The 15,737-nt window shown below is 45.7% G+C and overlaps 1 protein-coding gene across 2 annotated transcripts in view; it reads right to left on the reverse strand.

Moving 5' to 3' along the window:
- The window catches only part of sema3aa (sema domain, immunoglobulin domain (Ig), short basic domain, secreted, (semaphorin) 3Aa), a 28,897-nt gene extending 13,498 nt beyond the window's left edge, over positions 1-15,399 (reverse strand). The window contains exons 1-6 of one of the 2 annotated variants that reach the window (XM_028954195.1): positions 15,188-15,399; positions 14,834-15,115; positions 6,647-6,807; positions 4,062-4,124; positions 1,584-1,703; positions 87-180 (exon numbers count right to left, since the gene is read on the reverse strand). In XM_028954195.1, the coding sequence (XP_028810028.1) occupies positions 87-180; positions 1,584-1,703; positions 4,062-4,124; positions 6,647-6,807; positions 14,834-14,948 (553 nt within the window). In that variant the 5' untranslated portion in view covers positions 14,949-15,115; positions 15,188-15,399. Of the gene's footprint in view, positions 1-86; positions 181-1,583; positions 1,704-4,061; positions 4,125-6,646; positions 6,808-14,833 lie in introns of both variants that reach the window. The other variant, XM_028954194.1, reaches the window with a different exon arrangement.
- Between the last annotated feature and the right edge of the window lie 338 nt (positions 15,400-15,737).

Consider the following 15,737-nt stretch of genomic DNA (forward strand, 5'->3'; position numbering starts at 1 on the left):
GCCACACAGAAACATGTTCAGTGAATCAGCCAATCACAGCTTCCAAATCCCAATTCATCAATCACATGGCATCAGATGGGGCTTACCAATCAGAAGAGAGGATGAAAGCATCTTCGGGTCATATGGACTTTTCCCGCGACCGTTTTCAAAGTGAGACATGTCCATTCTGAAGACGTTATCCTGGGCAGGTGGAAAAGTGTTTAAGAGGTCAAAGTTCGGCCCAGTCAAAATTCCACATTTGGTGTAAAGATTGACCTGCATGGCTGTCAGCTCATTTAGAGCAAGAGTTCATGGCTCTTTTTTCTCAGCTCAAAAAGTCGAGCAGGTGAAGCAGAAACTAATCTCCACCGCGTGAATGAAATGAAGCAATGACATTTCATACCAAATGAGGTAAAGGCAAAAGAAAAAAAGTCCATTTCATCCCTCATTTATTAAATAGCCCTTGACAATAAACACTTCTACCCCCCCAAATACTCATTTTCTACTCCACTTGCAGGAAATAATTAAAGTTGGGGGCAGTGTAGAAACTGTTAGCCTTAGATAATAACCTCCCTTGGAAATGAATAATCTTTCTGTGGAGTTCGCACATGTTATCCATGATAATTGTGCAACGTACACACTCTGAGAGAGAATCATTTATATGCCACAGTGAATAGAGCCAATGGCGCTCATTGACTTCTATTTAATTACAGCACCTTCAGGTAAATACATCACGAAACCCTCCCAGCTCTTCCTTTTCAATTTTAATTAGGAATCAATGTTATCATTATATAAATGAATGCTTATGGTTTCTAATTTAATATTTAATGACAAAGTATTTAAGTATTACTAACTGCTGTCACGCACCCTATAGTCCTGCCAAATTAAAATCTGATTAAGTAACAATAGAGCAGCAACAAAAAGTGCACAGCAAGAAATTCAAAATTAAAGATATTTTTTATGTTCAGGACAATGAACTTGGTTAGATTAGTAAGTGTAAGACAAATAATACAGTTTATAATTTACATAAGAGTTTTAGAAATGATAACATTTTTATAAATTCTCATACCATACAAAAGCTTCTTCTAAACCTCACTTATAACAATGTTTACAATGCAAAAAAGCTGTTGATAAATCACAGGACAATTGTAAATGACATATCATTTAATTTTTAAAAATGCTGAATTTGCTCATAATTCACACAAATGTTTTAAACAATAGAGTAAACACAAACTGTGTAAATGTTATAACATCGACACAGTCTGGAGAAAATGGCCTTCTCATGCAGATAACAAACCTAACATTATTCTGGATTCTAGCATCACAAAAATGTATCATTTTAAGTGCTGCAGCTGGAATTAAAACTACGCCATATTTCACGTAAAAATATGGGTGGTAGTTGCCTAGCCTTGGAAGCAGAAGACCACAAAGTCACAAGGACATACCCCACTTACTACCATTGTGTCCCTGAGCAAGACACTGAACCCTGAGTGTCTCCAGGGGGGGAACTGTCCCTGTAACTACTGACTGTAAGTCGCTCTGGGTAAGGCCGTCTGGTGAACGCCATTAATGTAAATGTAAATCCTGTTGCTGTGGGATCTCACCTCTGTGCGTTTGCCCATCTCGATGTAGGCACAGACCGGATGGAAGGCTCCCGTTCCGCAGGCGTACAGGTGGGTCTGATTTAATGGCTGCAGCACTCGCACAAAGTTGGAGCACTCTTTCTGCAGGGTGAGACCTGACATGTTAGCATTATACAAAGCTGTGTATTTACTTGAACATTTTGTTCCTGATGTAAGCAAAGCTATTACACAGGTTTCCATGTAAATGTTTTTTTTTTTTCAACTAATATATGACAAGTAAAAATATAACATAGGCGTCATATTTTTTTCATACTGTACAAAGGTCATTAGAAAAGTTCCACCTGCTAAAAACATCAGCGCTCATTAGTATTGCGCACGTCTACGTCTAATTAGAGCCGGGCAAATCTGCAGCGCATGTGGATGGTCCCAGAGCACCGATGGGCCTGATTGTTTAATCAGAGCGAGCAGCCGTCCGCCGGGATCGCCCGATCAGATACACAAAACCATGTTTCCCTAATAATAAACACACTCGATGAGCGCGCGCACACACACACACACACACACGCTGAGGTACGCCCGGAAAAACCTTTTCTTTTTAACACACGGACGGAAACAAAGCCAGCCCATCTGTGTCAACAGATTCGTTCGAACGGTCCACGGTGAGAATGACACTGAGCAGGCCTTAGAAACACAAAGCAAAGGTTGGAGCATGCCACACCACAAAAACACACAGTGTGCATGTGTGTGTGTGCGTGCGTGTGTGTGTCCATGCACCCAAAACCACAAAAATATGGGCTTTAGTGAGATAAGCCTCGGGTGTCGGTACCAATTTAGTAAAACACCTACTTAGGCTGGATTAACCTCTGTGTGACTAGAGTTGGAAGACGTATTAGAACTGGCCAGTGTGTGTGTGTGTGCGTGTGTAAAAATTTCGTCTGTCTCAGTGATTTTGCTTTTGGTTGGTTTGGCGTTCATATGTAAACCACAGTAACGTGTGTGAGTGTGTTGTAAGTCTAGCTCACTGCTACAACAACGTCCCAGCTCACTTTTTGTCCTGTTGAGTAAGCGAGTCAGCGGCAGAGTGTGTTTCCAACTCACATAATCGCACACCCCCCGACATCATTAAAAACGTCCATTTATCCGCTCCCTGTCAGAGCTGTTTAAATTTTCCCATAACGGCTACCATTAAGCTCCCATGATTCTCTGTGCCAGCGACAGACTGGAAGCACATCACCCAGCTGGGCGGCTCAACTCTGGGGTGCAAGGAAATAAATAAACAAGTAAACAGCGTTAAAAATGCCTCGCGGGCCCAAACCACAAGAGCGGTCCTGTGTAATACGGTGAGGTTTCGTGTAGAAGCTCATAAAAGAGCCAGTGGAACCACTACTGATCCTTGGGCCATCTGAGGAGAGAAGGCTTCTCATGCCATTCTTCTGTCCGTCCTTGTTCCTCGGGGGATTAGGTGTAATGGATGAACACAAATGGCACTATTTAAAAACCCACAATAGTATTCACTAGTATCAAAGACATCCTCCGGATTTACATAAACAAACCAATATAACAGAGGAATTCTTGGTAGTTATCTGTAAAGTGAAATAAATGACCTTTTTTTCGTCGTAGAATTAATTTAGAGATCTATTACATTAGAAATGTGTAACATTATCATTTATTTGTGGCAGTGGTGACACCTATGTCACACAGAACACGATCTTTGACAGCTGTCACGTCCCCATTCTGGATCATTACATCATTAAAGATTTGAATCTGTGTTTTATCTATTTGTTAATGTAAATCCTGAGGACATCTTAGAACATGCTTCATGCATAGCACTACGTTTAGGACCATTTTGACAGTAGTGAAATGTCAAATTTACGCAGATTAAGTGCAAATTACCTGAGCAGTAAGGAAAAATATCTCTTAATACTCCCATAAAAAGGAGTATGGATTAAGATAAATTGATATTCTTCATAAGCAGCCAGACTACCAATTCTACAACAGCACATGATCACATTTTACAGCTACGAAGCTCTAATCAGGCAGTCCTGCCCGCCTTCAACATGTTACTCTCCAGAGAAAACACTTTCACAACTCGCACAAATACCTTGTCGGCGTGTGTGCGCCAACACAAACGAGTGTGTTTTTGAGCTTGTGTGTGTTACGCATGGTGTGTTTGGATTGTGTATGTTGACTTGGCTACTGGAAGCACTCTAGGTTACTCTAGGTTACCCCAGCTCCCCTTCTGTCCCCCATATCTTGGGGAATCCAGCCTTGAAATTAGGATCAGATACAACTGAGCGGCGTACCAAATCACACATCTTAAAAATCCAAAAGAAACATGAACAAACGACATCTTCTGACGTCTTAAGCACTTAAATGCTCAGAGACACACGTCTGGTAGAAGGAGAAGAAGGAGCAGTTCAAGGAAACCATTAAATAGCATTGCCTCAAACCAGACATGACCAGCAGATGACAGACATGCTCTACAATGATGTCACTTACCCCAAGGTCTTTCCCCGCCCACTTGCATTCATCCCGCCTGGAGGGTGTGGCAGGCCAAGCAATCTACCACAGACAAAAGAAAATGAACACGTTTAGCTTCCTTTAAAAGTACTTCCGTCTTTTATTTCATCCAGTGTTAGCTGCCACAAATATATCCATTAGCTATGTAACTAGCTCACATGTTAACAGAGAGCCAACGTTCAGTGTAGTTGTCATCAGCTTTTTAGATCCGGCAATGTATATTTTTCATTTGGAAAGCATTTTCAACGTGTTTCCCAGCATACCAAGCAATGCTAACATGTCCCTTTCGTACACTCATTTACTACGCAGTTCAATATCACACCCTGGTGATATGATTCGCTATGCATACCGTTTTCCAAACTCAAATTCAAATTCAAATATTATTTGTCACGTACACAGTCATACACGGTATGATATGCAGTGAATTGCTTTTGCAACTGCTATTGACCCCAATATTCCAAGTATTCAAGTGAAACCAGAATGCAAATATTGCAAACATAACTAAATATTACAAATGTATGTTTTTAACATAAAATATGTGTAACGGGTAGGGTGAAGGTGTGCAAATGTGTAAAGTAAAGTGAAAGAAAAGAGAAAATTTCTGCAAAATTCTGGGGGGGTAGAGTCCAGAAGTGATTGAAAGTGCTTAACTAGTAGCCTAGCTCACAAATATCGTAAGACTGAGTTGATTACCAAAGTTAGTGACAATGGTTGTTTCATTTGCAGTTAATCACTTTTGCAATAGATATAATACAATGGATATTTTCCCCTCAGCGTCAAATTATTTCACTAAATACCCGGGTATGAAAATTGGTAGGATATAATTGAAAACCCTGACGTTATTAAGCGTTTTATGGTACCTCAGGTTCAGACAATCAGTCACCACTGAACGAGGCCGTATGAGAGCTTCTTTCACTTGTCTTCCAGCCTCCGTGGTTTAGTCTGTGACTTGTGTTTAATGAGAGCTTCGAGAAATGGTCGGGCTTATCAAGGCCTACTGCCGTTTTCTACACTCATGTTGGCAAAACACTCTCTGTGCTATGCTTATCTCCGTCAGATCTGAATCTGAATAATTGCATTTAATTTGCTAAGTCACTGGTTCCGTCGTCTTATCTTTTAATTTAGGAATTTAGGTGTTCAAACCATAACCTTAAACTGCGTTTTGCAGAGCTAGCGCGAACAACTTTTCACAGTTTGCGGATACACATGCACAGCGGCGCAGCATGAGATAAGAGCTTGTTAACCCACTGAAGCAATGAAATTACAAGCGATACTGTCTGCAGCCCTCAAGACAAAGAGTGAAGGCGAGAGCAAGAACAGAGGAGATGATTGTATTGGATTCCAGAAATACTGCGGGGGGCGGAGGTGGGAGGCCATGAGAGACCTGAATCTGATAACCTGAGTCTAGACAGCGAGACTCCTGCTCCCCTGTGGCAGAAGCTTGTCCCGTCTGACCGTTCACACTCTCTGGGCCAGACAGTGCCATCTGTGTTCACTTTCACCTCCGAAAAAGTCCTCGCGGCGGGCGCACGGGCCGGGCCGGCATTTCCCTCCAAACCGTCCGCGGGCCTGACAGAGCAGCTTCTGTTCTCTGTGAGATCTTCCTTTCAAGTGCCTGAAATGTGCTTACGCGTGTAAGACTATATGTTTATGGAATTAAAGTGATTCTTGTCTGTGTGTGTGAGTGTGTGTCCATGCCCACTAAAATCCAACAGCTATGTGTGATCCCAAATCCAGGCTCGTGAATTATTAGCAGCCCACATATGTAAGTCATTATGCTCCGTGTTCAAGGTTCCTTAATGTCATTTGTACAAGCACAATGAAATGCTTTATTTGCATGCATTGTTCCAGAACCAGTGGTAGACGCTAACAAAGCCAATTGAGTTAGTTTTTTTTTCTCTACTTTGGTAAAGTATTTCCATTTGGGGGAAAATCCGTGGTTCCTTTTTATTTACACAAATAAACGGAGAAGGACGTCACACATTCCTGACCATGCTCAAAAACACCCACACTTATACGGTTGTGACTTTATTCACGCACTAATTCCTATTACGGTGACTCTGATTTGGCCAGGATATGTTTATGCACCGGGACGTACAGGTGCAATGAAGGATGTGATAAGGAAAAAGTTTAATTCAACTTAAACGTGCCCCTAAATTATAAATGTACTTTTTGTGTTGCTACTTGCTTCAATCTCCTTGAAATTGATTTGTGCTTATGAAAATTTTGTTCTGCATAGGCTTCAGAATAAATAGTGACATTCTAATTAAAGGTTTATGCCTATTTTGAAACTTTTGAAACTTAGGTTCAATTCATTTGTTACTTTTACTCAAATGGACATTTAAAGGGATAATACTTTTATTGGAGTAATATTTTACATTCAGCATCTCTGTTTTTTGTACTTTGTACATCAATGCACAGACCTAAAAATCACAACATCTTTAAAACACTGTACAAACTGGCCACAGATATTAAAACTCTAAATGCATATCTTATATTTTAAAAAAAAGGTTGTTTCTTTATTTATTTATTTATTGACGAATGTGGACTGCTTTGCATTTCACCTGTTTGAGGTCTCGGTTTATATTGACCAGGTCGAAGGAGAATATGTAGTCTTCAGCCCCCACCAGCAGACGCCCCCTCTCCTCATCCAATAGGAATGTGTCGTAGCTGGAACTGTTAGAAAGGCCGTTGAAGGTCACCAGGTTACTGGACTCCAACATTTCTGCAAGACAGAAGAATGGAGGGTGAGAATGCAGCATAGCCAGTCAGAGGGAGACATTTGTTGTCGTCACATCTGTCAGAATCATCAATGACAAGCCCACGACATACCACACTTTTTCTTGAACATTTTTCCCCCTGTGTAAGCACGACCGCTGTCTGAATGTCGCCGGAGGCAGCCAGGCACGGCCTGAAACTGCTGAGACAGGCTCGGGGTGATCCAATCTCAGCGCGAATCAAAGCTTGACCAAGCATATGATTGGCTGTATCATTTAATCATTTATACCAACGCATGGCTGGATACGCCGCTGTTGCCCGCTACAAAACATATACAAAGGACTGACGAGCTTGCATGTTAATGTGTGTGTATGTGTGCACGCCCTTGCACGCATGATCGCGCATGATCTGGAGCTGCGATGCCCATGTCTCTGAAACCTGTCGATTTAGTTCAGCTTAGTTAAACCCCCTTAAAACTTTAATTAACAAAGAGGCAGGAAACTTTATTTTGTGCACGTCTGAAAGAGCAGAGGTCCAGATGCAGCGTTTGCCCGGGGGAAGAATGGAGCGGAAGAAGGAGGCTGATAAGAGCAAAAGAACGATAAGAGGAACGAAAAAGTTATTTCCCGGGCTGCTGAAACCATTAGCAGACCCGAGGCCTGGGCCGCTTCTCAAATGTTCAGGTAGAGCTTTCGTTTCTGAAGGCTGCCAAGCAAATGCAGGCAGATCGTGGCTTTAAAACAGAAACATGCTGGCTGCAGGTTTTGATTGACGTGCTGCTATAGCAACCCCAGGCAAAAACCAACAAAAAAAAAAAAGGGGGACATCTGCATCTCTGCAGCGAGATGGATGGGGAGGAAAAAAAGAGACAGAGCTAAAGCAAAGCAGACCTTCACCCCTGTCAACTGAGTCAACATCACTTCACGTCAAGTGTTGTGTGAAAAGCCTGGCACACCACGAAACACAATGTGCTCAAAAATGCACTCCAGTTTACCTCTGAAAATACACTGGATGAATTAACTGCCTCATAATTTGTGAAAGTGACACCTTAGGCTTGATTCAAAATGTTTAGGGCTTGAGTGGAAACCCTCTTAATTTTTTTTTAGGTGTTAATTTATGGGGTTCTTCTATGAAGACATAATTAAAGGCATTATACGTAGGCTTGATTTTATTGTAAATATAGCTCCAACACCAACACACATTCTTCAATATGTTGAGCGGCTAATGGCATCAATCTTCTTGACCAAACCTCACCAATAAAGGAAATGACTTAAAATGCAGTTTTGACAATTGATCCCTTCTAAATGTAATGTGTTTTTATTATATTATATTATATTCTTTTCAAATAACAGCTAAATGTTTTTATTTAAATGTGTTCATTGAAGAATTATATTAGATTCTATGCATACACAAGCCCTCCAATTAGGAAACAGGCTAAACAAATTGATCTTGTTTTGTATGGAAGTACGTAGAGACCATAGTCCAGTTTTTGGATTGTTCTCCAACGTGAATCCATGAAGCAACTCCCTGTGTTCTCCCACCCAGACATGATGGATCAGAGAAAGAATGAATCATGGCATGGTCAAGTTACAGGGTTGGAGAGCCCTGTTCTTACCTTCATCAGTGGTCATTTTTGTATGATATTGTGTATGTGTATGGTGGATGTTCCTAATTACTGCATTATCTGCCTTTTCAGGACAGGCAGCAGTTCATTGTGGAGGATGCTCGGCCTCAGCTGGAGGGTCTGCTAGGACCATCAGCGCAGGGGCGATCACATCTCGGGGTCGCTGTCTATCAGGCAGGGCTTTTAAAATGAAAAGTGAGCTGTAATCAGACCAGAACAGGAAACAAAGGAGGGGGGGAAAGACACTAAAACACGCAGCGTGGAGTCGGGCTACAGGAAAAACCTGGAGAGAAAGTGCTTTCATTGTAAATGGCACAGACGTGGGATAAAGAAGAATCCACCCTCCCCTGCTCCCGCTCTGGTTCCAGTTAGGTGCGCTTTTCACGAACTGCCTTCAGGTTGGCCATTCTGGCTTCACCTCAGCTTGGGATTTTTATTTATTTTATTTTTTTGGACCGTACCGGTAAAAAGTCGGGAATTCTTTCCTAAATGGCTGCAGTGGCATTCAGCAGAAAACTACACACACACATACACACAAAGAGCTGCACGTATACAGATGTTCTCATTTTAGCATAATGCGCATTGCAATAAGCATAGGAAGACTAGGAATCTAAACAATGATGTGTAGTGCTTGCACGCACACACACACACACACACACACACACACACACACACACTTGTCACTTTAGTCTGAGCAGTATTGTAATCCAATCATTCTTTTCTTTTGCATGAAGGGCATTAATTTGTCTAACATTAAGCTCACTCAGCATCTCGCAGCCTCTCACGCTTACACACACACACACACACACACCTCCCCCTCTCCCGTTCAGCATCTCTCACACACTCGCTGGCAGCCCTGTTCTGGGGCTGGAGAGACTCTCGGCTCTGGCTGTTTTCCAGGTGATGCTTTTTAAGCACAGATGTATCTGCGCTACAGGGTCAGCGTTCAGCACCCACAACTGCCGAGAGCGGCGTGAGTGCGTGATATAACGCATCTCCGCACAGCACACAGCTAGTGATTCATTCAAGTAAATGGTCTGTCTGTCCATTGTCAGGCATTATGGAAATGAAACAGGCCATTTTTTTTTTTTCTTAAATGGCTGTGCTAAAAAAATGGGGTGGGGTGGGGGGGGGTTCACTTTTTTTTTCGAGAGCAATGAGCAATTTATCTCTCCACATGACGAATGCGGACCCATTTATCACACCCACTTAAAGAAGAACAGCCGAACAAATGGAAGGGGAGGGTGAAAAAGAAAGAAAAAGAAAGCGCTAAAAATACCACACAGACTTTACAAACGCTGCCTTGTGGGGACGGTGCTGCGCCAAATTTCCTGTTCGGTTCTGGTTCGTTCTCTGCCGGTCCTGCGGGTGTTTTATGAGACGACGGTACTTATGTGAGAAGAATCCTGGCTGAACTTGGCCGGACACATTCCGATTAGAAACTCTGGCCTTCGCGCTTGATGCGCGGCATCATGCGCGCTGGATGCGATTGAGAAAGTACTGACTTTATTAACGATCATATCAGGATCCTTCCTGCAGGGGAAGATATGGAATGGAATATTCTGATCTGATTCAGTAGAGTAATTCCTTCCATATGAACCCAGCCAGTTGCTTTGGTTGGATTCTTCAATGTTGTGCTGCAGTTGATTGATTCATTTGCTCTCTAGAGCACCAAACATTGACTAATCACAGGGTTCACTCATCCTGGAGCAGCACGAGGGATGCGATTTCAAATGAGACACACACTTCGTAGTGTTGGAAGTTTGTTGGGCTGCTGGATGATGCACATCGTCAGCCCATCTTAATAACATGGAAGGGTTGCAACCTTGCAACAGTGCAAGATGTGCAAAACAAAAATGTCAAAAGTGTGAACGTAACACAGTTTAAAGGTGAAGTGTGCAAATTCTGCAGACAGTTTGTGTCTACATGCAACATGCTGACCTTCTCATATATATTTTTGGATGCTACCCGTTAACTGTAACAAAAGGTGCACCTTCGATAACACCTGCATCCAGTGCTGAACCTTCACTCAAACAACCGTGGCTGCGAGCCTGGGGTTATCCCCGCCCACGCCCTCTCCTCTCTCCATGGCTGCTGTGGGTTTGTGCCTGTTTCCCCGGTAACAGCCCTGGAATGCTGCTTCACCACTGGCCCGCTCATTCATGCCGGGAGATTGACAGGTAGCGCAAGTGCCGCTGAGCGAAAGCAGAAGGCCGGTCTGCATCAGGGGGCCTTCACATCCCATGTTCTAGATGCACCAGATGCATTTGGACCGTGAGATCTCTGTCCTTCTTCATAGTCACATGCATCGTTGAAGGGGGGTGGGTGGTCTGTTGAGGAACCTAACATTTCTGAATGAAGGAGTGGAGACCCGATCACCTTTATCCTACAGAAAACCCTTTTTAATCTTGAAGGAATTGCTGTGCTTGGAGATACAAATCTCACTGAACAAATGATGATTATTGTGATCAGTAATCAGGACCTTTTTCTTTTCTTTTCCGTTCAATCAATCTCACCCGTTTTTCCTTAAAATGTCAAGTGTTTGCGCCTCCACCAGTTTGCACCCTTGTGGCATTACTATCATGAAATTGATATCTTCAGCTGAAACCCTTATTTGAGATAAACCAAAATAAAGGACACTTTTTTTGGAAGAATTTGTCCAACAGAGGATCAGAGACTGTAACGTGTCCCATTACAGTACATAGTTGTATTTAGAATACGCCTATGGAACACATTTGCATGGTTTCAGGAAGTATAAAAACACATCCTAGCAAGCCTCTCTGCACCAAAACACAACATTTTCAAGTCTCCGCACCGCGTTCCTGTTTTCGAAGGAGCGACGGTTTTAACATGGAACCATTTAATTAGGCTGGATGTGCTCTCGACATGGCGGGTTAACCGCAGTCCCCGTCCAAAAGGGGGGCACAGACCACAGAGCCGGCACGCAGACGTGGCTAAGCATGGCCCAACGCTTCCCAGCACTGCTCAAATCAAACACATACTTCCCACGGCATGCCGGGAGTGGCGGGAGGAGATGGATGACGTGAAGTGGTTCAACAGTGGATTTTGGCCATCGCGGGTCCCGCTGATGGATTAGATACTTGTGGGTTTTTTTTTTGCTGTTCCAGTTTTTTTTATTTTTTCTCCTTTAGCATTGTTATGGCCACTACGGTAATCACTGGAGTCTCTCGGAGAGTGCTACAGCCTGGCAACTGTCTTGCCCTTTAACACACACACACACACACACACACATGGGGGGGGAGTTGGTTGGCTTGGTGAAATCTGACTCTGATGTGAGTGCCCTTCTCCGGACGCTAATGACGAGCGCTAGCAGGTGCGCTTCGTCAAGACACAGTGGACCCAATGTCCACTCCGAAACCGAATCCAATACATGAATCACAGGTGCGTCCACCCACCCACCCACACACACACTGTCCACTCAATGCACCAATTAATCAAGCACTCCGTTCAGGGAAAAGAGCTGTCAAGCTCCTTAGCTCGCGTGGGTAAGCCGCGGAATTAGCACTACAAAGGGAAGAAATGCTAATTTGATGGCTTGAACAAATGATCCAGTCAACAGGGGTTAATCATAAGGCCTAATATAACTTCATCACGTTAAACCCGGGCGCCCAGAGAACACCATAGCATAAAGGAATGAGAAAAGAACTAAAGGAATGGCACAAAGACAGAAAAGAGTTAATACATAATCTGGTGCATATATATGAGGCCGAAGAGTTAAAGGACACATAAGAGGGATGAACGAGGGAATGGCGGGTGAAAAAGGGGGTGAGTGGACGACTGTGAGGGAGGGAAAGTGAGTGTCTGTACTTAGCGCCTGCGGTCAGACAGTTGCGGGGACGGAGACAGGGGCAGTATGGAGTGTAAGTGTCCCGGGTCTGGGCGCCAGGACCCGCCTTATAATCATCCGCAGCCACACTGGAGCCGAGCCAGCCGACAACTACCAACGGGCCACCTCCAGACTGCGCCGACGTTCCGGGGCACGGAGTGTCTATTTCGGAAGAGATTTAGAAGAGCCTCTCTCTCTCTCTCTCTCTTTTTTTTTTTTTTTTGCTCTCTGCTGCTCCGCCCACCTTCTCCAAATAAATCCCAGCAGGCCTTTGTGCCTAATTAGCAGGCAAGAGGGCCAATTATTATCCTGGGGGGAGTAATTATCAGGTTGTTTCACAAGGCCTTTAAAGCTCCGATCTGTGCATTTTACAATCACAATAGTGTACACGCCCGCCCCCCCGGATCACGCACCGGCGGCCTTTGGCCTGTAGAGGTCAGTGTTTCCCACGGCGAGGGCCAGACCTGACCTCACTGCTGGGTGAACCTTGGGAGCGCTGGCCTGTCACGACAGAAATCGGAGGCATAAAACTCCCGGCTCCCGCTGATCCTGCGGTCGGAGAACACGTCCATAAATCAGAGGCACAGAGGTCAGAGGTTTTTTGTTTGGGTCCAATTTTTTTTTCTTCCTTCGTCAAAGTTTACGAAGGGCCCAGTCAACGAGGCTCCTGACAAAGCTGCAGGACGAACATTACAGACGGGAGCTGATGTCGCTGGCAGGGCCTGAGACGTTCATTGACTAAAATACCACCTCGGAAGAGGAGGCAAGATGGCTGCCAGTGTAATTACAGGACAAGCGGTGGGAGAAAAAGTCTCAGACGCATCTCGCTGTCTGCCACCGCTGGCCGGCTCTTCCCACAGGACCGTCCCTGTCTCTCTCCGAGCTCGTTTAACCACCCTTCCCCTGCCACCTCTGCTGCCCCACAGCATTCCGACTGCCCGCCGTCCTCCCGGGAGGATTCCTCCGCGCCGTTTATTTGTCTTAATTGCCGCACCGGCTCCATGGGGGGCGAGTTGAGAGGAGCGGAAATGAGTGGCACTTCACTTAACAACCAGGCTGGCCCAGCGAGGCCGCGTCTGCCCGCTCCCTTCATTAAAAGACGCCCCCCTCGCATCCGCCCAGCGCATGTGTGGGTGTGAAGCGTCACTTCTCGAGGCATCAAAAGAGCCATCAAACACCTGTGGACCTCACCGTGGTCTCTTACACACACACACACACACACACACACACACTGGCAGATCCATCCAGGCGTCTAATTATCTCAGCCTGTATTAATTCTCACATGTTCTGCGAGGCCAAAAAAAATGTGCCGCAGACGAGTCACTTTTCGTTTCAGATCGCCCGTCGCCGGACATTTTTATCAAGGGAGCGGTGACGCGCCGGTGTGACAGGAGGCGACAGGATAGAAGCCGGGGAAGGAAAAAAAAAAGCACACACACACACACAGGGAGGGATCAGCGGAAAATCGACGCGCTCGGAGCTCAATCCGAGGGACAGATGGCGGAATCTGGGGAAGCGGTTTGATGACGCAATGCCGGATGTTTCACATGATGCCATGGGACATGCCTGGTAGAGGTTATTACCCCAGAACAGGGCATGATTGGGCACAGGTGAGATTGGAGGGGGTGGGGGGCACTTCTTCTCCTCCACAGTCTTGGTGGTGGTTAGAGCCCCATGTGCACAACACAGCACGTTTAGATTTAATTATCATGAAAAAAGCATGTTGGTCCTGGCTAGGATGGACGAATCTCTCCAGAGGTGACAGAAATCCGAGGACTTTTCCATTAAAAACATGCCGGGCTGACGACTCTGAAGGTCCCACCTCATCCAGCTCACCGGCTGCAGTAATGCGAGTGTGTTATAAGAGACCTCGGCGTATGAGAGTGCATTATCAGTGTAACTCTACCTACATCAGTGAGAAGAACAAGAAGAAGAAAAAACACTCGAATCCCAGCCTCAGCACCATAGATGTAAAAAAAATTTTTTTTTTTTAAATGTGTATTTTTAAAGTACGAATGAGGGTGAGAGAAAAAAAGAGATCACCACACGTCGAGCCTTATACTTTTGGTCATGTTTCGTATGAGGAACCGCAGCGGCCCTGCTAACCAACATTAAAAAGAAACTTCCAAAAATATGGCAAAAATGCTGGTGGTTGTTCGAGTGCGAGATGAAAGGTCTGGCGTTACAAAGAGGCTGCAGCAGCAGACTGGGGCGTGAGGAGAGCGGGCGCTCCACAGTCTCCCCTCAAAATAACACTCTGGCCGGAGAATAACATGTTTACAGCCATGAGGAACCATCACACGTATCAGACCCCCCCCCACGTACACAGACACGCGCGGCGAAATGCAGGATGTACAGCATATCAAGCTTGTGCATGGGATGTAGGGTCAGGGGCACGGAACCCCGCCAGCCGGGGCCCTGGTTCAACTCGTTGGACTTGACATGCAGAAGAAGTGGTGGACCCTGGGGGCTCCACTCGGGACAGATCTCAGCGAGAGCTTCAGCCAACAGAGGAGGGCGGCTCTCGGTTCAAGAGAAGGAAGGTAGATAAAAAAGACTTACCCTTGTAGGAGAGCTTTAATCGGGGAACGTTCCTCTTAGTTGGCTGCTGAGAGAGCACCCTCCCCGGCGCAGCCGCCCCACACAACACCAGTACAATCCCAAGCAGGTAATCCATGGTGCTGGAGAACCGCTCTCCAGCCCAGGGGGGAACGGGCAGACGGTGCCCAGGAAAGAGTGGATCCTTCTGGGGTTGCGAGGACCCCGCTGTCCCCTTCCTTTCGGGCTACTCTGGCTCCGGAGCCCGAAGGCTCTGTTACTGAAAATTCGGTTTTCTTTGTAACGCTGTGAGAGGCAGAAATCCTGGTCAGGTCCAGGCGAGGCAAGGAGGGAGGGGCAGCAAAACGGCCGGCTCACATGGTTCCATGCGCTCTGGAGGGTCCGGTGTGGATGCAGGAGCCGGGCTGTCTGCTCCCCTGGGGGGCTCTGGGCTCCCTCCCTGGAGGTCCTGGCCGCCGGGGCCACTGGAGGTGAGTCTCTGCGGGGAGGGAGGAGGATCGAGGCCAGGCTCGAGTCGCGCCGCGCTCCCTCTCCTGCCGGATCTCTCACACTGCCTGCTCTCCGGCAAGCCGCTCCGCTAGACTGAGAGAGAGAGAGAGAGAGAGAGAGAGAGAGAGAAAGGGAGGGAGAGCGAGCTACACCAGCCATGACCAGGGAGGGAGGGAGGGAGGGAGGGAGGAGAAGAGAAAGAAAGAGACAGAGCAGCTGAGAGAAAGAGAGGCAGGAAAAGAGAGGAGCTCCTTCACAGGTTTTATTACCCGTTCCTGCTAGTGATGTTCCAGTGACTTTTCCGGTTGGCCCTGAAAATTGTATTCATTCCCACCCTTCCTTAGCGTGTCACATATTAGTGATGCATCTTCACCTTACGCACACACACACTTGCACAGTCCCAGCTGTGACCGTGGAG

Source organism: Denticeps clupeoides, chromosome 15 (genome assembly GCF_900700375.1).
Source record: "Denticeps clupeoides chromosome 15, fDenClu1.1, whole genome shotgun sequence".
NCBI lineage: Eukaryota > Metazoa > Chordata > Actinopteri > Clupeiformes > Denticipitidae > Denticeps > Denticeps clupeoides.